The 19611-nt window shown below is 35.3% G+C and overlaps 2 protein-coding genes across 2 annotated transcripts; one reads left to right on the top strand and one right to left on the bottom strand.

The window, feature by feature from the left end:
• Positions 1-3333: 3333 nt before the first annotated feature.
• LOC147548183 (protein DETOXIFICATION 14-like) lies at positions 3334-9582 on the bottom strand. The gene is made up of 7 exons (XM_086670543.1): positions 8386-9582; positions 5652-6196; positions 5464-5550; positions 5280-5336; positions 4763-5001; positions 4363-4568; positions 3334-3716 (listed from the first exon to the last, which is right to left on the bottom strand). Exons 1-7 carry the CDS (start codon positions 8629-8631, stop codon positions 3654-3656), a joined length of 1443 nt encoding a protein of 480 aa, XP_086526669.1. The 5' UTR covers positions 8632-9582; the 3' UTR covers positions 3334-3653.
• Positions 9583-15451: 5869 nt separating this feature from the next.
• LOC147548182 (protein DETOXIFICATION 16-like) lies at positions 15452-19455 on the top strand. Its single transcript, XM_086666922.1, has 8 exons — positions 15452-16029; positions 16944-17488; positions 18058-18144; positions 18290-18346; positions 18454-18692; positions 18795-18913; positions 18999-19085; positions 19195-19455. The coding sequence occupies exons 1-8, from the start codon at positions 15715-15717 to the stop codon at positions 19252-19254; spliced, it is 1509 nt and encodes a 502-aa protein (XP_086523048.1). The 5' UTR covers positions 15452-15714; the 3' UTR covers positions 19255-19455.
• Positions 19456-19611: the final 156 nt, after the last annotated feature.

Raw genomic sequence — 19611 nt, 5'->3', positions numbered from 1 at the left:
AGGGTTTTAGTGGCTATATAAATTAAACCCTAAGAGATATCTGTGTCTAATTTCTCATGAATCTCTTGTGTAACTTATTTGCTTATCATAGTGGAAATCATAGCGTCATTGTCGTCGTGGAGTAGGTCTCACCAATCGAATTACGTAAATCTTGTGTTTTGTGTGATTGTTCTTTATTTCCTATTGATTTTCTTGGATTACTTGATTTCTGTCACAACAAACCCCAATTGGTATAACAGGTGTGTTGGACTAACTTACATTTTTTACATTGTTAAGATTGATGATGAAAGTGAGGATGAAGAAGATGAAGATGAGGAAATAAATAGAAACATGATGGTGGTGGTAGTGGTGGTGGTAGAGATGGTGGTGAAAATGAAGATCTTAAACGCATGTTAAATTGATTGGGGTCAAAGGTGAGTGTATGAGGGTGGAGCTGGGTTTCGGCATTAGTGTGAGTATGGTAAGTAGAAACGATAAGAGTATATAAAAATTTTGTTTCTTAATTGGCGTTGGTCACCCCTCTATCATGAAGTACGTGGCTTGGGTTCTCAGGCAACCGAACCTCTATGGGCGCCCTTCCAAGAGTACCAATATTGGCAAAAAGTTGTGAAACAATTCTTCAATGCAGTTAAGATTGTTGATGTTAAAATTTGTCTTCTTGGAATCAGTCAGAATGATGAGAATGCAACTTTTGTCCTCCCCATCTGGGGAGGAAAATCTGCATGAAACTCGAAAACTCCTCCGATGCTCAAGACAGTCAGATTGCCCTTCTAGTTAAAATATTTAGTATTGAGTGAACCTTGGAGGCTCGTCGAATGAATGGATGGTGACGACTCCGAGAGGGTAGTACCATGACCTCGTAGGTCCCTTCAGAACTGTTGGGAAGACCAGACACCATGTTGAATCATCAATGATACTCAAGCTCATGAGCGAAGCGCAATCTCGCATAAACATGCTCGGGTCTTCTGAACATCAAAACTTTTTTCCAGGTGGGGGCACTTATAGTTCTTAGATGTTTGTGCCTTAAGTATTTCAGAGTTCAGTGGAGGTGAGATTATTTCTGCCCTTGTTGCCATATTCTTTTCCTCCTACTTCCTGGTTAGTTCGACCAATTGATGTATGATTAGATCACTTATGAGGAGATCGTCATGGCCTTCTAGTATTGCGGGATTCAGTTTTACTTTTGCCACTTCAGTGTCGCTTGTTGGAGTGACTCCTTGTCAAGGGGTCTTTGAATTTTTATCAAACCCTGCATCATTTTCCTTCTTTCTTCGCTCAGGCACTGCAACAGTTTTGTAGCTTCCGAACCACTGTAGTCAGGGCGTAGGGCGAACACACTAGCTGGAGTTGAGAACGGTTCTGCAAAAGGGCCTTTGGTGTTTCTCTAAGTTTTTCATCTTCCCCATCTCTTTGCAAGGAATATGCTTCTCCTCGGAATTTTGAGACGATTGTTTGCAAAGCTTGCATATTTTCCTATTTCTCGTATATTTCGGCTTTCAGTCATTCAACCTCAACGACCGATTCTTTGGCACTAAGGTGTTTGGCCTCAGTAGCTAGCACTTCGGCTCTTAGGTGTTCGGCATCAATAGTTTGTTCTTCTCCTAAAGACATTGCAGTTTTTTAAAGTAAATTTGAAAGCAAAGTAGGATGTGATTCCGCGAGGAATTAAGTTGAGATTAATCGTAATGTGATGGTTTTGTCGGAGTCGACCCTTCTTCTAACGCCAATTTGCTGATGTCAAAATATGTCTTCTTGGAATCAGTCAGAATGATGATGCAACGTTGAATCCTGTTTTGCTCCTCTCGATCTGGGGTCGAAATCTTCAAGGAACTCGGAAACCTCTTTGACGCTCAAGACAATCAGATTGTCTTCGCAGTTAAAATATTGAGTATTGAGTGAACCTTGGAGACTTACTCATTTGATTGAGATAGTCAGTTCGCTCATTATGATTGTGTCTTCTTCGAGGCGATTTGATTACTTTCTATAGGCTGCTCCAACCGAATATAGAGAGGTGGTGATGAAGAGGCGGTTCAGATTCATCGTGTTGGACTGAAACTACTATTTCGTATTCTGAAGATATTAGGATTCCTCGTTAAGTTATCTTGTATATTTGATATTTACAAGTTGCCTTATTCAAGGATACTTGATAGATTACGTTTACGAATTTATAGATTCTTTCGGAGAAGTTTCCTCGTTGTGGGATTTTTGAAGCCCAAATTTTACAAATATTTAAGATCCTCACCAACAGGGATCTTTGATAGGGTTTGGGATTAAGTCGGCAAGCATTAGACACGCTTCTACCCCCTACGTTTCGGGATTGAGGTATTGACACCGCTTAGGCGGACGAACCCCCTAGTCTTCTGTTAAATCCTAGGGCAGACATGGTTGTATTTGAACCAAGGCAGGGCTTAACGCGCCTAAGACAATCGTACCGACTCCAGTTTTTGGCTTGAGAGGCAGTCTTCTTTCTGATTCAACCTTCATGTTGACTTAAAACGGTTAATTATTGGGTTTTTTGTCTTCTCTTGACTTACTAACCTCAGTCAATTGATGACTATTTTTTAAATCACCAAAAATTATCTATTTCCTTGAATAAAAATTAGAGAGAACCCAACTCTTTTTGAAAACCAGCTGGCATAGAAAAGACTTTTGAAAGATTATCTACTTTTGCTAGTTCTATACATATTAGCATTATACTTTTATGTGATGTCATACACAAAATTATAACTCCTGACATTTTCATTATAGATTTGGGAGTGGCCTTTGAAATTGCTATTCCCACCCCAAAGAGAAATGGACTCTAGTCAATGTCGTTTTTCGACATCTATAGGCCTTCTTTTTTCTAACTGGTGAGTCTGAAAAAGTAAACATACTCTCAGATGACCAGTTTGAAAGGTCTCGCTCGAATTTTTCAGATTTGAAGGAACCGGTCCTACTTACAAATCACAGGAAATCAACCTACAATCGGTGATAAGCACATTTCAAAAATGTACCCACATCAAAAAATTTTCAAACATTAATCAAAAGATACGATCATAAAGAAAAGTAGGATTGTAGAACCGGTATATAAGAAAATGAAGATCTTTTGAAACCTATGTTCAGTCTTCTTCGATTAACAAACTATAGATGGTACCCACCAAAACAGCACGAAGAAATTTACGAGATTTGATGAGATCAAAACAGAAATGGAAGAAGAACAAAAACAAGTCGAATTGGAGTGCCAATGGAGAAATGGGGCTATAGCAATTTTGGGAGAGCCTATAGCCTAACCATAATAATCTTGTGCTGTACTCGTCTACACGTATAACTACAAGTAAATCGGTAAAAGAAGAGTCCACAAAAAGATCACATGAATTACACAAAATTGGCAATTGTCTATGCAGGCTAAATAAGCAAGTATTTTGCCGCTTATTGAACAACTTTTAAGGAATTGCTATCTCGCTTTGCAACATAAATTCCTCTACTAAAAATATGTAAATGTTGATTACAAAACCATTCAAAAACACAACTCCTTCCTGTCGATGACTCCTTCCTCTTTTGCAGCTTTCTGGATTCTCGATACGGTCGTGGGTGTCGTAATCAGACATATTAGTGATTCCTCAACTTGAATTAATCATATCAAACGAAAAATAATTGAACTGTTTCATCGTTACTCATTTTAATCCACTCTCTATTGGAAGTTCTCCTTCGAATGTCCTCTCCCTTGCCTTCATTGCCTGACAGATTTAAGTGAACTATTAAGTTACTATCGAACTTCAAAATGAGCAACTGTTGAGCCAACGATTAAGATTCAAGGGCTTTTGTGTGGAAAAAGGTTAATTAGAGTCCTGTGTGCTTAATGCTAGTTGACATCGAGCTTCATGAGATAATAAGAGCAATATACGAATATTAAGGTCATCTAATGGTATACAAAGCATGGCTTAATACAAGAATCAGATAAGCTGAACTGCTAAAGTCAGTCCCTTCAATTTACCCAAATTTGGCAGCGAAGAAGATCAGGGGGGTTTCAACAGTTGATCAGAAAAAACAATCAACATTGTCATCTCTGATATAAGAGTTAGTGAAAGCTAGCCCAAGTTTGGGCCTAGTTATCAGCTAGGATTGATAGGATCAGGGATCATTCCTTGTTCGAAACCGATAAGAACACGCTCACAACTACTTTGCCCAACATATGATAGTAAGAAGTTTGCCAATGTAAGTTTCAAAAATATGTTCAATTATCACGAGCGGGACTATGTTGCGTTTAAATGTTAAACCTTAAGACTAGATCATGATTCCACACAACTTCTTAAAGTCGTATTAAATAGTTTTACTGCAGAAATGTCAGCTTAAAAATGAAAAAATGAGGGATAGGAAACTGACCTGTTTTTCCCAGTTTGTGCAACTTGTAATTAGAGCAAGCAAAGCAGTTTGTATAGCAGAACCAGTCAGTATTCCAATCCAGAGTCCCCTTCCTCCAAAATGTAGACGAAAACCCAAAACAGCAGCTATAGGAATTCCAGCAAGGTAGAAAGCTCCAAGGTTCACATATGCACCTATATGCTGCCATCCACATCCTCTAGCCACACCTAAAACGAGTACATGGAAATGGGAAAAAAAATTACTTTTCGTTTTTAAAGTTCTTAAATGTCATTTCTGATCGAACGGTTTTTGTTGGTAATTTCGATTTAAAATCAGTACCGCTATCGTTAGGTGGGTACCCGAAAGTGAATGTGGATTCCAATTAAGAACTCCCTTATCGTGAAAAGAAAATGGCACTAACCTGAGAGGACGCCTTGTAGGCTGTCCATGATGACCGAGACACAGATCAGTGGAACCATTTCTGTAACGTAATCTACGACTTCCTTCTCATTGCTGTAAGCATAACCCATGATCCGCCGAGAAGCAAAAAGTATCGAGCTTACAGTTACTGTCTCAATAACTGAAATGACCATCACAGCACAAACTGCTACACGGGCAGCTTCTGGCTTACCAGCTCCTAATTCATTAGAAACTCGAGTACTGCATCAGAAAAATGTATGATCTTGAATCATATTCACCGCTAAATATCCAGAAATAACTTAACATTCACATGCAAATTTAAAATGATTGAACTGAAGTTAGATTTACCTGCCTCTGACTTCAAAAAAAAAATTCAAAACAACATAGATTTGGGTTGATCTTTGTTTCGGTATGTATGAGATTCTATTTCACCCATCAATTGGATATTTTGGTTCTAGTATTGTGCATTACATACAGTGTTTGTAAATAATAAACTCTAAATGAGGTGGAAAGCAAACCTTACAGCACCACCGACTCCATATGGTATTGTGTAGAGCATCGAGATGGTTGTGAGGCTGTCATAAATAAGATAAATAAGAGCTTAATGTCATTCGAGTTAAAGTTCTACAAGAAATAATGTCATGGTATTTTGAAACGAAAAGATTTGAAGAATCTAAAACAAACTAAATAAAAATATTATACCATATGGAGAGCACTGAAGTTTCAAGCTCTGGATTCGGTAAAATCCCAGATAGCAGGATAAGTAGTTCAAACGACCACCATTCAAGACTAGAACCATGAAGAAGAAAAAACTATTAGGCACCTAGAATTTAAAGGGAAAAGAAAAAAAAAAAAAAAACGTTTTCTGGGAACCAAAAAGAAAATTTTACCAAATCATTATAGCAGAAGGAAGTGCAAGGCGTAAGAAACTGCCAATGCCTTGAAATGCCTCTTTTGTGAATGGAACACGAGTTCTTTCACATGAAGGTGAATACTTAACATATAACCCAAGAATGATCACATTTATCCAATATGATATGCCTACGGCAACTGCAGCTCCAATACTACCCAAATCGGTTTTGTAAACTAAAATCCAACAAGTCGGTAAAAACAGACATAAAGTGGCAGAGGAACTTAATAGCATGGGCATGATCAAACTCTGAGACTGAAGAAATCTCATTAGTGATTGGAGAGTTGCGTAAGCGAATAATGCAGGGATCAACCACATTGTATATTTTCCAGCTTCGCGTGAGATTTCAGGGTCTTGTCCTATCAAACTGAGTAGTTTCCCCATTGAAACCCATAACAAAGAGATAGGGACACAAACCATGGTAAGAGAAACTATTGCACTGTAAGTATGAACTCCGAGTTTTCGATATTGTTTCGCTCCATAAGCTTGTCCACATAAAGTTTCCAGTCCACTTGCCATTCCCAGCTGGTTTTAGTGTAGAAAATTGAGCCAAATTACAAATCAAATCAGAGTCAACAAGACAAACCATTTCCTATTACAATGACCGAGTTTGCTTATGCCGAGAACCAAATCAGATATGTTATGACACCACTTGGCATGCCTTCAATATTTGCGAATATAAACTGGTTCTGGTTGTACCGTGAAATATTTTGACCGACATCAATTAGCAAAAAAAGGGTATTACAACTTGTGGTTTTTAAAATCATTGCAGATGTTAACATATTTTGCCAAGTCGATGTGGACTAAATGCAAATATAACACGTGGTTGAACTTGAATTGAGGACGACATCAAAGAAAAATTTGGACCTTAAATTACTTTTCTTTTCTTGTTCAATATATGAAAATATTCACAGCCAGAATACATGACTCAATTCACCCATCAGACAGTAGAGCACGATACTGGATCTCTCTTTCACATCCAAAGTTGTCGAGTAGCTGTAACAGTTCTTTCATTGGTAATATTAGTCTACACAAATATACTATATCAATCCACCATTTTCGTCTAGGGAAATGGAATCTAAACATAACTAGTCCTGAAAATTATATTAGAGAATAAGGTCACTTACACAACACAAGAATGTTATATTTGCTAGATTCATCTATAAGATTGGACAGCCACTACACCAATAGCGGCTGCACCCCTAGCTCCCCCCCATTTTTCTTTTATATTTTAGTAAAAAAAAAAAAGAAAAAACTATGTGAAATATATATTTATGTACATGTGGTAAATTTTCATGAAAAGAGCGGTAGCTTGGTGGTTCTTAGACTAGTTTTGGCATAAGAGGTGCTAGGATCAAATTCTTTCACTTGCTCTTTTTCTTTTTTCTTTTGGGGAACTTTAGGATTACACCCTCCCACAGAGATGTTCCATTTAAGTTGGTTTTCACAAACAAAAAAGGGTGAAAGACCATTGTTTTTACTCTTCTTCTTCATTTTGTTTAAATCTCTTCCCTTTTTTGTCTATTTAACTCCGGTTGCTTGTTTCTAAATATTTTGTTTTCTTTATCGATTATCATCGTAATTTGTCTAATTTCAAATTAGGTTTTTTTCATTTAAAGTAATATGATTTAAAGAAAATTGTAGTTCACTAGTTGACAAGGTGCTTTTTGATCAACTACTTTCAATTAATCTATGTGTTTCTAATTATGAATTTTAGTTTTCGAAACTATCCCTTGGTCTTTAAAAATAAACTAAAATATTAATTTTTCAATTAACATGTATAGTCCATAGTTACCAGATACTCTACCTACCCTTGCGTACCATGTACCAGATTCACCGTACTGTTTTCGGGTGGATTCGCGATCGCGTACTCCAAAATCGGTGTATCGGAATTTCCAAGCTTACTTAACCTATTTTATTTGTAAGAATCTATATGCATCTAGTTTGAGTAGTAAACTCTTAAGATTTTCTAGTTAACTAGTGTAGACTTCAAATTTTATGGAGAAATAATGTCTAAGTGTGCGCGTAAGTATTATATATGCACCATAGAGACTATATGTTGTCTAGCAAAATAGCCCAAAAAGTACCGGAACAGAAAATAGCCCAAAAAGTATACCCCTAGCGTACCGGATACTGACATGGTAGCGTACCGGATACTGACATGGTAGCGTACCACGTACAGAAGCAAACCGCTTTCCAGGTAACATTGGTATAGTCAATCAACTGTATTCACACTAGAAATTGCCTCCTCCAAAACTATTCATATAAATTTCTTTCTTCGATACTGTTTAGACTTATGGTCCGTCTTGGGTAAAATCCCTCTGGGCCCATATCCTGGATCCGCCACTGTATATATAATGTTTAAACTATTGTTTCCCCATCTTCTTCTTAAAGAACCCCTTAAGTTCGTGGCCATCCAACTCAAAACCAATTGGCCATGAGTGGAGAGGACCTATACTTTATATTCTTGGTTGCTAGTTACCCATTCTCCCATGTGGGACTATTCTCACAAACCCCATTAGGAAAATTTTGGACCTTTTCCTGAGTTGATAGCAATTGTATTCAATAGCTCTATTATTGTTCCAATTCAAAATCCATTAGAGATATTAATTAAGAATTCTACTCTGTTATCATAGTCCATTTGTATGAAATAAATGAGTATGAAATTAAATTAAGAAAAAGGAGATAGTGGATTTATTAGGAGGCTTACTTACAATGAGACTGAAACCACTAACACCAGCAAGAGAAGAAGCAATAGCAGTGCTAGAGAGAGAAAGTTCACTCAAGTGACCCACCATCATCATTGAGATAACTTGTTGTAGATATTGAGATAAATTGACTGCAACCATGGGACCAGCTATATAACCCACCTTCTTCACCTCTACTCCAAATACCCTCCATGTCAATCTTGTACTTTCTCCTCCTTTATCTTCCTTCTTCAACAACAAACTTTCCTCCATTTCTCTCTCTCTCTCTTCTTCTTCTTCTTCTTCTTCTTTCTCTCTCTACTACCGACTAAGTAGTGTATGATGGGGCCGTGTAGGGTTTTTGTTCACTTTGAAAACGAAGAAAACCTCGATTTGTCGCGTACAAAGATCCGGCTGGCCTTAATTTGGGGATTCACGAGGTTTTTGGAACTTTTTGAATATTTTTACTTTTTTTAGACATTTATACTATATACCCTGACATATTTTTATAAAAATAAATAAAATAATTGGGATTCTTATCATTCATTAATTTAATGGGAAGTTTTATAATGCCCTCCTGTTTTTGTTAAACCCCCACAAATAGTCAAATACATTGACTCTGTTTATGGGAATACAAATCCACTTTGACCTCTTCTCTTCTGAACAACTATGAATGAAGGAAGTTCCAAAACTGTTGGGAATGTTGAAGGACTCTAACTTTAGAAATTGATAATTTCTAGACATTTAGTATCTAAAGAGTTACATGAACATTGCTTAACACACAATTACATGTTATTTTGTTATATGAAGAAAAAAATGTGAAGCACCAAGAGTTATTCGGTCTGGTTCAACCGAATTGATGTTTAAATTTCGGTTAGACAAGACCGAATTTGTGAAAGAAATTTAGCTCAAGTGCATCGAATCCAAGTTCCCAAATTTCTTATGGACTACTACGGTTAAGCTGAACTGTTATTGTTTAACACAAATCCGTTGACTCGTGTTGAATTTTGTTAACAAACTCGACATAGGCGTATTGAATCGAACTCCACTAAACTAAACTACTTACTAGAGTTGAATTTGGTGGCATCAAGTCAAATTTGAGTATTCAACGAAAAATAAAAAGTCAAATTTGAGTAAGGTCATCGACACGAGCCTACCGTATTCACTCCTAAATTTATAATATAAAACATTATGAAAAATGTTGATTAAGATAAACATAGAGATAAATGTTGTCGTCCGTTATGTTCTTTGTAGCATCTTGACTGTTAGGTCTTTCACCTTCGCACAAAATAATTTATTTGTTCACCCTCGTTAAATGTATGACAAAGTACATCATAAAGGCCAGCGCTTTGGGGAAAGTTAAATAGTTTCCGGGGTGTGAAGACTTGGTCAAAAATTAGTCAATTTTGTTTCACAATTTTATTTAGGGGGAAAGCAAAATACTTCTCCACCTCAGCTCTCTCTATCTCCACCTCACCTCACTCTCTCTCCACCTCACCTCTATCTTCTCCGATTAGGTCGCCGGCCGGAAAATTTTCCGGCCGGCGACCATAAAAAAAATATATTTTTTCACTCTCTCTGTCTCTCTCTCTCTCTAGAAACTCCGGCGAAGGGAAACCCCTTTTTTCTCCCTCTTTCACTTGAAATTCTTCATGGTATCAGGGCCAATGACCTAATCGATCAGAAAAGCTTCCACAATCTTGGATGCCTTCTTCTACTCCTTCTTCACCCTTTTATTTTCCAGTTTTTTCTCCTAAAATCTCAGATATCATCAATTATATATCAGAGAAACTGGATGTTTTGAATTATTTGATCTGAAAAGATTTAGTAGAATAATGTTGCTAAGTAATGATCTAATTGGATATATTGACAAATCCTTTACGCAACCAAATATTATTATTACTGAAAACAACAGAGAAGTTCTTAATCCTGAATTCATCATTTGGAGGAAGCAAGATAGTTTCGTCAAATCGTGCTTAAAAGCAACGTTCTCACAATCAATTTCTTCTAATATTCGAGGTCTAAAAATGAAAAGAGATATCTGGTGTTATCTACAAAACGAATATACTAAAGAAATTGAATCAAAAGTTGATTTTCTTAGAAAGAAACTTCAAAACATCAAGAGGAATTCTTCTGTTACTGAATATGTGCGTGAGATCAACAATTATTAGATTCATTAACATCTGTTAATGATAAAGTTAGTGAAAATGAATTAATTCGAGTTACTTACAAGGTTTAGGAAAATAACATGGTCAATTTCTAGTTGTTATTCAAAATAAAACTAGTAAAATCATTTTTCCAAAACTTAAATCAAGGTTAGTCGAACATGAGCAGTGGACGAAGTCACATGAGAGTAATGATCAAAACTTAGCTTTCTTTACTAAGAGAACTCCATACAAACCAAATTAAAATCAAAATTACATAAAATCAAATCCAAACTAGACTCAAAACTCAAAACCAAGTCAAGATAACAATCAACAATACCTCACTCAATAACACAAAACTAATCACAATACACTAAAGCCCATACTCAACAAAAATAAGCACGTGCTTTAAAAAATCAAAAAGCTGAGAAATATGGTTTCTCATCAATTCCCTGTGGAATTTGTCACTAGTGGGAGCATCAAGATAGAAAATCTAGATTTGGATATTTTCATCCACTTGTGAATAGTAATAATCAACCAAATCAATCGAAATTTGGTGGCTATCATACTGAAACTACCTCAACTCAAGAAGTTAAAGGTTCAGAAGAATGTAATACTGTTATTGAATCAGATCAAGAGTGCAGTAATATGGTTAATTCAGAAGACTTCATCTATTCATATGACTATGATGATGAGTTTAATTATGTTATTTTGGATCATATTTCACGTGGTATTTGATTTTGACGTATTTGATTTTTAATTGTATCTATCAAAATAAAGTTGTCTCTACTATTTTTCTCGAAATTTTCAGATCTTTAACAAAGCTAACTTATTTTATGTTCCAAATGATGTTGGACCACATTCTACGAATTTTGTTCTTAAGGTGGTATGTGAGTGCAACAAGATGCACTTGCTCGCAAGCATATTATCGCGTTCAACAAATTTCATAGTGACGCAGCCATAGGCTATACCTTAGTTTTAAAAAAGACACAAAACATAAAGTTGATATGACCATATCGGAGTAACGTTCGACTTTCGGCCTGGTTAGACCTAATTTAAACTTTAAAACCATAAACCAAAAAATGTGGGAAGGAAGGTGAATCAAATATTACAGAGTCAGAAATCTAGAGAGGTTGATATTAACGACGTCTAACTTTTGTGAGAAATTAGATAGAGGGAGATAGATAGAAGGTGAACGAGAAGAAAATGATGATGAATAAGAAGGAAGGAGGGCAAACCGGTTAAAGTAGGTCAAACTTTTATAACTTAACGGTGATTTAATGGCGTCGAGTTTGCCGTTAGGTCAAATTATATACTTGGGAGTGCTTCTGTCAAAGAGTTCCTTAAACAAAAATCCCAACAACTATTAGTGCTTCTCATAAGATTCTTAATGGGATCGTTTGGCTGGTATAGAGAAATCAAGTAATGGCTAGGATACATTCTTCTAGTACTTCAATTAAGGGGGATTGGGCCAAACACTCAAAATCAGGGCCTTAATGAGGGGACAGTCCGCGTCGGAGAAAAACTTAGGGGCAGGTCCAACGAGTCAGAGGGTGGTGAAAAGACGGAAAAAAACATACTAATTTCAGGAAATCACGAAAATTCCATGAAAAAGAATCTGACACCCAAAGTCTTGTACTTTCCACGAATTCACGGAATTGCCAATACAAAATTTACCGACTTGCCATTTACAAAATTTCTCTCTCTACTCTTTTACTTTCTCTCTCTAAATTTCTTTCCAGATATTCTTTTCTTTTTTCAGATTTGTTTATTTTTTTATTTTCTCCTAGACTCCCACACATATTTTCTCTCTCCAATCTCAACAGATTTATTTCTCTTTTTTTAATTTTTCTCTCTAGATATCTACTTTTTCAATTTATACTTTCTTCATTTTTGCTAGTTTCTCATTGATTTGTTTCATGATTACCGATCTTTTTCTCTCTCTCTCTCTCTCTCTATTGATTTGTCTCTTTGTTTACAAATAAAGAAAAATAATCTTTTACACATTTTTCTTCCCTATAAATATTTCATTGTACAGATTTGTTGTCATTTTACCCTACGTTACAAGCCTTGAAAATTATTTCACTGAAAATTTATAGGACATTTTTTATGTACTATACACAATTAAATGTACGGTAAATATGATTATGTCCGATACATTTTTCAAATTTAACATAATAAAATTTCCCATGCTTTCCTTCCAAAACGTATAAGACACTTTGGTGGAGAAAGTAAAAGAAAATATCCTATGAATTCTTTCCAAAACGTGGATTATTCTTATGAAAATTTATAGGACATTTTGTTATGTACAAGACATAATAAATTTTTCTATACATTCCTTCCAAAAGGTAAACAATTTCACTGAAAATTTATATGACATTTTGTTATGTACAGTAACATAACAAAATTTCCTATACATTCCTTCCAAAAGGTAAACTATTTCACTGAAAATTTATAGAACATTTTGTTATGTACAATACATAATTTCCGATACATTCCTTCCAAAAGGTAAACTATTTCACTGAAAATTTACTAGATATTTTACTATGTACTGGACATTTTGATTATTACCTATTCTCATTTCAAATGTCACACACTTTTTTAATAGAAAGTACATGAAATTTTGTTATGTCTGTACATAATCCAATGTCCAGTACCGTAAATTACATTTCAAGAAAAATTTTCTTTACAATTTCAGCGAAGCTAAATATGATAAATCAAATTCAAAAAATTTCATTGAATATAGTGAAAATAGATCCGATTTCATTCAAAATTTCAATGATCTAAAAAATTGTAGATTTCATTCATACAACTTTTAACTATAACCCAAAAAATAACAGACCTCACAAACCTCTTAGAAATAAATCCACGTTTGATCACAAATAGTAGACCAATTTAACAAAGTTTTTCAGTCTGGTTTAAAGATACCAGATTTGTTGTTATTCGATTTAATTTTTAAGCAACCCTAGATCTTGATTTTAGGATATTAAGATCCACGAACCCAGAAAAATCAAAGATTTCATTCAGATTTCTCTTGATAAGACCTAATCAAACGAAACTGATCATAAATCATCAACGACCTTTGGTTTTTTTAAACTATATGAAGTTATCTTCTTTTAGAGGAAGAAACAAACCCAAAATATCGATCATTTGATGTACAAATAGAGGAAGAAAAAGTTCGAAAGAGAAAAGGGCAGGAAGGAAACTTTCAAACCAAAATTTAAGTCGAAAATTTGAGTAAAAATGGCGCTAGAGAGTTTTCTTGAAAGATCAACAGAGGATGAAGAGAGATCTTTTGGTTGTAGAGAGAGAAAGAAGAGCTAATAATCAGGATGGGGCGTCAACATTTGGGAAGAAAATCGATTTTGGAAGATTTCGTTCTCAAGATATGACCCTTGTTAAATGCTGATTTGCAATCAGCCATATAATTAAGGGAGGTGTGGCTCAATGTACCGGCTTGGGCAAAAAAGAGGGAACAATCAGGTTTTGGACATTTTGGACTAAGTTCTCATTTTCATTTTAGGTTGGGGTAAAGCTTATTTACCCTCTATTTTTTGGGCACCTGGCCCCTTTTTTGTTCAAGAGCCCCGATTCAATGAGCTCAAGCTCATGAGGGGGTTTATGAGCTTGAGCCCAATGACCGTTGATCTACTTAGATCAAACAAGAGTTAAAAAAGTACAGCTGTACACCTTATTTTTAGCCACAAACAATTAGTTATAAGTCACACTTTACCTATTTAATTACAGAATTGTCACCGTTTTCTCCATTCAATATTCATCTCTGCCGACTACCGTATTCCCCCTCCTTAATCGCCAATGTTTAAACTTAAGACCATTTGATTGGATGGAATTGATTTCTTTACAGGGGGAAACTAATTTCTTTGAGAGAAGAGTTGGAGAGTATCAGAAAGCTTCAGTTATGTCAAGTTTGAATGGTTATGGTGGTGATACCCATGTCTCTAAATTAGATGAAGATTTTTGAATCTTCTTTGAAAAAAATTACTACATAAGTTGTGAAAATATTTAGGGTTTTAGTTTGGTATGGTGTAGTAGTAGTGAGTAATCAGTAATGCTTTTGATTTGGGATTGAGAGCTTTGAAGAGTTTTATCTTGTGTGATTTGTTGCTTAGTCTCTCTCCTTGACAATCTCTACCTATTTTTGCTCTCCAAACACTTGAGTTATCATTAGAATAGTAGAATGAGATGTCTCTCCAAATTAACCCATAATAACATTCACAAGTTTTTCAGTAGTGGGATTGTGTTCTTCTCCACATGTAGAGATTGAGAAGGTGAGAGAATACGGTGGCAGTTTTGTAATTAAATAGGTAAAGTGTGACTTATAATGATCTGTTTGTGCCTAAAAATAAGGTGCAAAACTGTACTTTTGTAACCCTTGTTTGATCTAAGTAGATCTACGGTCATGAAGCTCAAGCTCATAACTCTCCATATTCAAGCTCATAGAATCAGGGCTCTTTGTTTGTTCAATTAATCCAGTCAAAATAACCGTGATGATCGCCTGAATTTTCAGCTTGGTTTTAGGATACGTGACTCTCTTGCCAACTTCAGCTATTTTAAATAAACTTATATGTAAAAAACATTTCTACAGATAATCATATGAGATTGGTTGAAAACTGAATTCAATAAAATTATAGGTGAGTGCTTGTCATAATTTAAAGAAACAAACTATTTAATTTGAAAGCATCGAGGTTAAGATTGTTTACATATTTGTGGAAAAGTGAGTTTCATATATTTGTCTCTTAACACTACAATAATGCAATTCTTTTCCGTATATAGTGATAGTTCAAAAATAAAAAGTCCTTCTAAAAAGATAAAAGGAGTACCGAAAAAAATAAAAAAAGTGTGGCAACCATTGTTGACCACAAATTTTATATCATACTTCGTATTACTCGTTTTCTCAACCAATTAAAAGTTATGTAAATTAATCAGATGGTAAAAGTTAATTCTTTCGAGGGAGGGAAGATCTTAAAGGTCATACAAACAACTACGATAACAAACTCTAAAAACTATATTAAAAAAATCACATGAAATAAAATCATATATTTCAGATGTGACTGTATGTTTCATTATCTACTCAAGGAAAACTGGCAAGAAAACAAAACACTGAAGCAAAGAGGAAGAGAGCAATTTTTTCTTCTCTCTACAAAACAACACTGAAACAGAGATGGGAAAAAACTAAAGAAAAGAAAAAATAATGGAGATTTATAATCAAGAAGAAAAACCAAATCTGAGTTCCCCTCTGATTCAAAACAGGGAAGAACTTAGGTCTGAATTCTTGAAAGGGAAGAATAATAATAATAAAGAGGGTATTATTAACAACAGAAAGTCAGTAATTGTTGAAGAAGTTAAGAAGCAGTTATGGTTATCTGGACCTCTTATATCAGTAAATCTACTTCAGTATTGTTTACAAATGATATCAGTTATGTTTGTTGGTCATCTTGGGGAGCTTTCTCTCTCTGGTGCTTCAATGGCTACTTCTTTTGCAACTGTTACTGGTTTCAGCTTGTTGGTAAGTTTGGGTTTTACTCATATCTTCTTCTTCCATTTGATTTTTCTTGTGTTGATTGATTATTTAGTAAAATTAACTTGGGTCTTCTATAAGCTAGAGACACCTACATATAGATTAATGAAATCAATACAAATATGATCAAATCACAAAATATTCTTCTTATTTACTTGAATCCTAGTTAAAGATGACCTCGCAAAACCCTAGACATTTGATTTGTTTGTGAGAATCAAACTCACTTGTACAAAGGGAAGTCTCATGACCACGAATAAATTATATAAGGGATCTCCAGACTTCAATGATTGGCTATTGGTTTTGAGTTAGATGTCCACAAACTTAATATGGTATTAGGGTCATGCTAAGACGTGATAGACCTAACAGTTACATATCCCCAACAAAAAAAAAATGCATATTTTAGGCTAAAAAGCGCCACATTTGAAGTCTCGCGATTTAGACGAAGTATACAAGGCATTTACTCATCGCCCGTTGGTTTGTCCCACAAAATTAACATTGTTAGGTTTAACTTCTGAAGAGCTATGTGAATTTCATCCAATAGGTGCAACTGTTAGCTCAGCTGGTCAAGCAATGGGCTTATTCCCCATAGATAATGTTAGTCGAGGTGCACGCTACTTTCCCCGACTTACCACATACACTGAAAGAGAACCCAATCTCGAACTAAGTATATAACCGTTATGACATTCCCTTTTTGTCGTAGTAAATTTGTCGAATGATTTCTCATTCTGTTATTGCTTTTAGTTTCTCTCATATTGATATATTGAATTTTGTTTTAACCTGCTCATTTGATTTCTACCAGCTGCATCAAATACAAAATTTTGAATCGATTTTCTTGATCTTCCTTGGAAAAAAGAAACTCTCTAATTTTTATCTCTACTTGGTATATTTTTTGTATCAAATAGATGGGCATGGGAAGTGCACTAGATACACTATGTGGCCAGTCATATGGAGCAAAACAATATCATATGCTAGGCATTCATATGCAGAGAGCAATGTTTGTCCTTTTACTTGTTAGTATTCCCTTAGCTTTAATTTGGGCTAGTACAGGTTCGATTCTTGTTTCTTTAGGACAAGCTCCAGATATATCAGCTGAAGCCGGAGTTTATGCTCGCTATATGATTCCTTCTCTTTTCGCTTATGGTCTTCTTCAATGCCATGTTAGGTTTCTACAAACCCAAAATATCGTTTTCCCAATGATGATAAGCTCAGCCATTACTGCCTTATTGCATATTCTTGTTTGTTGGGCTTTGGTTTTCAAAACTGGGTTAGGTAGTAAAGGAGCAGCAATCGCGAATTCCATATCTTATTGGATGAACGTTTTACTTTTGGCTATTTACGTTAAGTTCTCTGGTGCTTGCAAGAGAACTTGGACTGGTTTCTCAATGGATGCACTTCATGATGTTCTCAATTTTATTAGACTCGCTATTCCTTCGGCTATTATGGTCTGGTAATTCCTACTTCTCTAATTACTTATGAACTTGTTGCCGTTATAATTGATAATAAACTTAGAATCTCATTATTACTAAAACAAGATTAATATTGATTTCCATAATCTTGTCGGACGGACCTCTATCTGAAATGACTTTAACCTTATTTGGTATACTAAAATTTATAGGAAATATGGATCTCTGTGTACCCTGATTATAGCTTGAGTAAATGAGAGCCATGTTTCTCATAAAAATAAACATAAAAAATGAGAGCCATGTTATTCTCTTGTTGAGTATCCCTGTAGGTCACTGATGCGACAATTAGGCCTTATTTTGGCACACGGGAAAGGAATGGGATTACCGGGAATAGCAATCTCGTAACGTGAATATTGCAATACTTACTGTTTGGTTTGGTTAGGAATACGATTAGTAGAGATTGATATTGTTCGTAAATTATGTGATTGATGATGGTAAGGGAAAGAAAATCATTATCCCACCCACCCTTAGGTTTGAGATTCCCACTGTTCTTGTTAGATTCATTTTTTGGATTGTCTCAAACTTAACTTTGAACTTTTATCATTTGAAACAGCTTGGAGATGTGGTCATTCGAGTTGATGGTTTTGCTATCGGGTTTTCTTCCAAATCCAAAACTACAAACATCAGTGCTATCTATTTGGTTAGTTCTCTTACCTTTCTCCATGAGTTCTTAATTTTTCGAGCTGTAAATAAAAATAGGACTTGGTGTAGAAAACAAAACTAGGTCTTCATATTACCTGATTCTTTGTCTCCTATATTCAAAATGAATCTGTTAACTTTTGCAGCCTCAACACAAGTGCAGTTGTCTGGATGATCCCATTTGGACTTGGTGGAGCTATAAGGTTAGTGAAGCTAAATGCATTAGTGGTTCTTTTTTAATTACTTTGTACTGTCATAATTATGAAATCGTATAGTATAAAATCCTAACCAAAAATTTCCTACTTCACAGTACAAGAGTTTCAAATGAGTTGGGAGCCGGTAACCCACGAGCTGCACGTTTAGCAGTGCAAGTTGTGTTATTCATGACAATGGCCGAGGGAATATTAGTAGGAGCAATCCTTATTTTGATACGTCGTTTTTGGGGGTATGCCTATAGCAATGAAGAAGAGGTGGTAAATTATGTAGCAACCATGATGCCTATACTTGCTATCTCTAACTTCTTGGATGGAATTCAATCCGTTCTTTCAGGTTCGTCCTAAATCCTCAACCAATATCAATCCGTTCTTGGATCAAAGTCTTTGAAATAATTTTTCGAATAACTAATCACCCGAGTATATTAATGATGATTAGGCACAGCTAGAGGATGTGGTTGGCAGAAGATTGGTGCTTATGTAAATTTAGGAGCTTATTACCTTGTAGGCATTCCTGCTGCTGTCTTACTAGCTTTTGTTCTTCATGTTGGTGGCAAGGTCAGTCAGTGTCTTTCATTATTCTTTTTCGACGTTCTTTTGCATCATCTTTGATAGTTACTGATTTTAGTGGTTTGGCAAATAGGGTCTTTGGTTTGGGATCATATGTGCTTTGCTTGTCCAAGTTTTATCTCTTCTTATCATAACATTACGTACCGATTGGGAACAAGAGGTAAATCATATCTAGCTCTTATGTTCAAGTTCTCTTGGATTAAATTAATTCTTTTGTTAGTTGGATCTTATTGATGTCCTTGTTTCGTTTTATGTTCTTTGTTGTTCAGGCAAAGCAGGCAACCGATAGAGTCTATGACTCGTCGATCCCCATAGATATGGTTACATAAAGCTAAGTTATCTTACCACGTCTCGTGCAAGAACTGTCACGAGAAATCTAGTTAGTGATTTTGATTCCGAGGTTTGATTTTTTATTGTAGATTTGGAAGTTATGTGAAACTACCACACCAATACTATACAGTATTCTTCGAATGCAAATTCAAAAATGTAATCTTGGAATAATTGAAATAAAAGAAACTATGCTTCTTGTATGTTGTTTTTAGCCTTCCATATAAAGCATTTATAACCTGTTTTCTCATTTCTGTCTCGTCAAAATAATGGTATACTCTATTTTGACCTCCCCCTACTTCTCATCGTCAATATAAACTTGAAGACCTAATTGTTTTTCCTGATTGCGTAAAGAAATC

Source organism: Eschscholzia californica, unplaced genomic scaffold (assembly GCF_041429995.1).
Source record: "Eschscholzia californica isolate CP2 unplaced genomic scaffold, dmEscCali1.0.p SCAF_3, whole genome shotgun sequence".
Lineage (NCBI taxonomy): Eukaryota > Viridiplantae > Streptophyta > Magnoliopsida > Ranunculales > Papaveraceae > Eschscholzia > Eschscholzia californica.
Note: the sequence above shows the minus strand (reverse complement) of the source record. Positions and strands in the feature narration are given on the sequence as shown.

Bases quoted from the DNA above. Each gene is read 5' to 3' on its own strand.
- LOC147548183 (XM_086670543.1), bottom strand. From the start codon at position 8,631: ATGGAGGAAAGTTTGTTGTTGAAGAAGGAAGATAAAGGAGGAGAAAGT. The intron at 5,551-5,651 runs GTAAAATTTTCT...TCATGGTTCTAG, and splicing joins CCTTCTGCTATAATGATTTG to TCTTGAATGGTGGTCGTTTG. The intron at 5,002-5,279 runs GTTTGCTTTCCA...TTTCTGATGCAG, and splicing joins GGAGTCGGTGGTGCTGTAAG to TACTCGAGTTTCTAATGAAT.
- LOC147548182 (XM_086666922.1), top strand. From the start codon at position 15,715: ATGGAGATTTATAATCAAGAAGAAAAACCAAATCTGAGTTCCCCTCTG. The intron at 16,030-16,943 runs GTAAGTTTGGGT...TGTATCAAATAG, and splicing joins TTACTGGTTTCAGCTTGTTG to ATGGGCATGGGAAGTGCACT. The intron at 18,347-18,453 runs GTTAGTGAAGCT...CCTACTTCACAG, and splicing joins GGACTTGGTGGAGCTATAAG to TACAAGAGTTTCAAATGAGT.